Source organism: Cantharellus anzutake (genome assembly GCF_015039405.1).
Source record: "Cantharellus anzutake strain C23 chromosome Unknown EI90scaffold_479, whole genome shotgun sequence".
NCBI classification, from domain to species: Eukaryota; Fungi; Basidiomycota; class Agaricomycetes; order Cantharellales; family Hydnaceae; genus Cantharellus; species Cantharellus anzutake.
This window is the reverse complement of record NW_024067429.1, coordinates 1-4613: the sequence shown is the minus strand read 5'-3', so window position 1 is coordinate 4613 and position 4613 is coordinate 1. Positions and strand designations below refer to the sequence as shown.

The following is a 4613-nucleotide window of genomic DNA, read 5'->3' as shown; positions in this document are numbered from 1 at the left end:
CTCTGATGATTGTCTAGATGAACAGGGTGCAGAGGAGCTTTTATGGGTCCAAATAGGCGTCTGAACCTTGAAGAATGGATCAGAAATGTAAATGGAATTGAATTGTTCACTTTTTCTGGTTCAGATTGAATATATTGTGTGTAGGCCAAGTTTTGCAGCCGGGCACCCCTACACTGGCAATTCCAAGCATTCAGAGCATCGCAGATGGCAGCGCTGGGGAGAGTTAGGATCTATCAAAATGAGCATCAGCAGTCCCCCGTAAATTTCAACTTTTTTGTTTCCAAAAAATTGGCCGCCCCCCATCTTATAGTAGAATGTTAAATTTGACGCCATCGAAATTTCCGTCTCAAGCCGCAGCACCGTTCTCGTATAACTGAGGCTATATCGAGGCATGAGTGAGAGGGATGGAACAATGGTTGAAACTCGGCTCACAACGGCAGAACGGCTCTAGTGCTTTAAATTCCTCTTTGGGGCTGATCACAGGTGGCAGACCTAATTCCAATGTTAATGGGAACCTCCCTTTTTTTGGATCGCTAGCACTAAGGGAAGGTCAAGGAGGCAACGCAAATTAAGACATATGCTTTACATTTCCCCAAAGCTTTCGTAGTCCGCACAAGCTTGAGAACTTGGAGTGATGGACAAATCTTCGGGTGCAACTGCGCAAACGATGTTGGGAGAGGAAAGACCGAAGCGGGCGGGATATGCCTGCTGACGATACCGGATATTGATGTAGGCACCGAGTGTGCCCCGGAATGGGGGTTTGATATTGCAGATGGAGTTGGTGGAAGGCGATTTCAAAACATCATCTCCGACTGTAATGTCAAAAAGCTCAAGAGTGTGAAGATTGGGGACTGCCCTTAACACCTCCGTTAAGTGCAGGTTCGTAACCTTGCGTCTTCTATGTAGGGTGCGTAAAGAGGATATCTCAGAAGTGCGGTCGACGAATGCCGCAATGCTTTTTAGCACATGGAGACCTTGCTCGTCCGAGTCGTCACTCTCCCAGTTCCTGCTTGCCGTGGGCATATGTATCCACAGACTTTTCAGGTTTGGGCTATTAACGAGGTGGAGACTCAACACCATCTTATTGCACGACAGCGTGGAAAGACATAATGAGTTCAATCGATGAAGGTCAATTGATGCGTTCGGCGTCGCATCTCAGCGATGCCCTCCCAATCTTCGAGTTCGAGGCCTCCCTTGGCGAGTTTCAACATTTCCAATAAAGGGCATTTCCAGATAACGGAGATGAATTCGCCCTCAGACGGAAGCACCTTCACTACTATAGGGACAACCGCTTCAGTCCTTCGCGCGGAGTCGGAGCTGGCGCGGTTCATCAACTTCAATTCAGCCTCCGCAAAGTTGTTTGAGTTTGACCACAAGTACTCCATTGGGCTTCGCACCTCTCCAAAAACGTCGCGGGGTACCAAGCGCCGTGTCTGTAGGTGCATCAATGGTAAGAGAACCAATGCTTGAAACATGCTCACCGATAATATCCATTCCCTCTTTTGTGTGTGCTTTCTTCTTCGGGTTGTTGATGGTAAGTCTAGTCTTCAGAATAGCTCCTTTGGATCGTGCAAGAAAGAATCGTGTTAGGTTGTGAGGTTGATAGTCAGAAAATTCAATCCATGTCCACTATGAGCAAGTTAGTGGACAATTTAGATATGCGCGGGTCGAGCTCACCAGAGCAGCTGCATTGATAGCAATTGTCTGCATATTTGCGATACGAGGAGAATGAATGAGATTCTTTCGTGGAATTTCTTCTCGGGTTTGGATTCCGTCATATCCAGTTCGTGTTCAGCGCCAAGAAGAAATATGTGCGATAGAATTTCGGGCGGCATATTATTTGCTAGGCTGCGAGTTAATTTATATATTTGAGAACACGAAACAAGAAATTACCAGGAACAAGGACAAGGCTATTACGAAGGCCCCTTCCCGCGCGCATCATGCGTTACTAGAAACCAAAAAATCTAGTGAATAATGTGGAAGAAGCTCGAAACAGGCGATATCCACCCCCACCCTTCCTAGTTCTACTGCCTGTTGGTCAACCCGGTCTATGGAATGAAGAGATGTCCATCGTGAACAGGCGAAAGATTGGAGCACACTACTCGGCACTCACAGATCTACATGGCAGGCGTGAGGCGGAACTGGGGGGCGCGACGGCGCGTTGCCACATACGCCACTCGTTTCGAACAAAGCAACATAGACAAAGAGGTGAGACTCCGCACGGCGTAATAGTGAGGTGGACTCATGTGGGAAACACCCAGACTCATATGCTGTGTAAAGAACGTACGAGTGCGCCAGTGGTGCAACGGTGTGAAACTAATTTCTCATCATGACATTGATTGTCGATGGCAAAGTCAGGACTGAAGAAGAGAAGGAAAAGGGCTCAAGATGGAAGTCTCGTTCAGATGTCCTCGTCGATCCTTGCCACCGCTATGCCTGAAATTAACCCATGGAGACGTCTTGCTGAGTGCGTTTTTTTTCACAAGGGCTGCAATCCACGCGAGAATCCCACCGCAAGATCTTCGGGAGCCATGGACCGGGAACTCCTTCTCTCTACAATCTCCCGTCCCAGATATACTATACTATAAAATGCTTGATTCCATGCTTCACACGCAAAAATGATGTGTGTATTCGAATCCCATTGCATTGAGCATTGAACTCCATGCCATTATGGACCATGCAATGTGTATGGCTCTGTACCATCATCTATACAACTGATTGCATCTTGTATTGGGTCTAGCAGACTCAGCACGGTGGCAGCCGAGCACACTTCTTTTTAAATATAAGGCTATGACGCGTAAGTTCTCAGGCGAGCTACACCAGCGAGCCTGTCGCATAAAGTACAAGCCCCCAAACCTCACTTCGCCACCAACAATCTTATTCCCCCTTGCCACTCCGTCGTTAGAACCGATTGTTGATATTACAACACTTCTCGTATAGCTAAAGCTATATCGGAGCATGAGTGAGAGAGATGGAACAATGGCTAGAACTCGACTCACAACGGCAAAGCGGCTCTAGCGCTTCAAACTCTCCTCTTTCCCTACTGAAGCCAGACATCGGCAGACCTATTTCCAATGTTAATGGAACCCCCATTTTTTTCGGATTGCTAGCACTAATGGAAGCAGAGGAGGCTAAGGAGGCGATGTAAATTAAGACATGAGCCTTACATTCTTCCAAATCTTCCGCGGTAACATCAGCAATCCGCAGAAGCTTGAGAACTTGGAGCGATGGACAAATCGGGACGATCTTCGGGTGCAACTGTGCAAACGATGTTGGGAGGGGAGAAACCGAAGTGGGTGGAATATGGACACTAACGATACTAGGTATTGATGCGGACACCGAGTGCGCCCCGGTATGAGGGTTTGATGGTGCGGATGGAGTTGGTGCAATGGCGGAAAGAGATTCCAAGACATCATCTCCGACGACAATATGATAAAGCTCAAGAGTGTGAAGACAGCTGGGGACTGCCCTTAACACCTCCATTAAGTGCGGGTTCGTATGCTTGCCATCATCCCACACAGAGGTTCCATAAAAGGATCCAATGTGTAAGGTGCGTAAAGCTGATTTCTCAGAAATGCGGTCGATGAACGCCGCAATGCTTTTTAGCAAATGCACATCTCGGAAAATCTCCTCGTCGTGGTCGACAATACTATCCTGGTCCCTTATTGCTGTGGGCAGAGCTATCCACAGACTTTTCAGGTTTGGACTATTAACGAGGTGGAGAATGAACATCATCACATTCCATGGCAGCTGGAAAAGACATAACGACTCCAATCGATTCAGGTCACTTGAATGCGTTCGGCGTCGCATCTCAGCGATGCCCTCCCATTTTTCGAGTCTGAGGCCCGCGTTGGCGAGTTCCAACTCTTCCAGTAAAGGGCAATTCCGGATAATGGAAATAAATTCGCGCTCAGACGGGAGCACCTCGTTTTGCAAGTTCTCTAGGGACAACCGCTTCAGTCCTTCGAACACCGGACTGTGCCATGGCAATGATGTTCCCGACAACACGACATCCTCTAGGCCTCGTAGGGTCTGAAGATTATTGGGGGAAAGGCGTTTCTGATTTATGTTTGGTGTGATAATATCTTCCGAATCGGAATCAGAGTCGGAGCCAGAGTCGTAGTCGGAGTCGGCGCTGTCTATCAACTTCAGCCTCCGCAAAGTTGGTTGAGTCTGACCACGAGCAATCCATTGGGCCTCGCAGCTCTCCAAGAACGTCGCGAGGAGACCAAGCTGTGTGTCTGTAGCTGCATCGATGGTAAGAGAACCAACTCTTGAAACATGCTCGCTGAGAATATCCATTCCCTCTTTCATATTTGCTTCATACTCTGAGTCGTAGATGTCGGTCGAAGTAAGTTTAACATCCAGAAGGGCTCCTTTGGATCGTGGAAGAAAGAGTTGTGATAGGCTGTGAGGTCGATCATCAGAGAAGCCAATATGTGACCACTGTGAGCAAGTTAGTAGACAAATTTTGGGGAGATATGAGCTCACCAATGTGGCTGCATTGATAGCAATTTTCCTCCACCGTCTGCACACTTGCGATACGGGGAGAGTAAATGGAATTGCTCTGGGAGATCTCCTTTTTTGGAGCGGGATGCCGCCATATCCAGGCC

The 4613-nt window shown here is 48.0% G+C and overlaps 2 protein-coding genes across 2 annotated transcripts; both read right to left on the bottom strand.

Annotated features, from left to right (window-relative positions):
* Positions 1 to 317: 317 nt before the first annotated feature.
* Positions 318 to 1335, bottom strand: EI90DRAFT_3297787 (uncharacterized protein; the record flags this gene model as incomplete). The annotated part of the gene is made up of 3 exons (XM_039067483.1): positions 587 to 1335; positions 433 to 539; positions 318 to 379 (listed from the first exon to the last, which is right to left on the bottom strand). Exons 1-3 carry the CDS (start codon positions 1078 to 1080, stop codon positions 318 to 320), a joined length of 663 nt encoding a protein of 220 aa, XP_038907318.1. The 5' UTR covers positions 1081 to 1335.
* Positions 896 to 1803, bottom strand: EI90DRAFT_3163028 (uncharacterized protein). The gene is made up of 4 exons (XM_039066284.1): positions 1678 to 1803; positions 1482 to 1629; positions 1381 to 1433; positions 896 to 1334 (listed from the first exon to the last, which is right to left on the bottom strand). The coding sequence occupies exons 1-4, from the start codon at positions 1708 to 1710 to the stop codon at positions 1116 to 1118; spliced, it is 453 nt and encodes a 150-aa protein (XP_038907317.1). The 5' UTR covers positions 1711 to 1803; the 3' UTR covers positions 896 to 1115.
* Between the last annotated feature and the right edge of the window lie 2810 nt (positions 1804 to 4613).

Bases quoted from the DNA above. Each gene is read 5' to 3' on its own strand.
- EI90DRAFT_3163028 (XM_039066284.1), bottom strand. From the start codon at position 1,710: ATGCAGACAATTGCTATCAATGCAGCTGCTCTG. The intron at 1,630-1,677 runs GTGAGCTCGACC...ACTTGCTCATAG, and splicing joins CTATCAATGCAGCTGCTCTG to TGGACATGGATTGAATTTTC. The intron at 1,434-1,481 runs GTGAGCATGTTT...ATGCACCTACAG, and splicing joins AGAGGGAATGGATATTATCG to ACACGGCGCTTGGTACCCCG.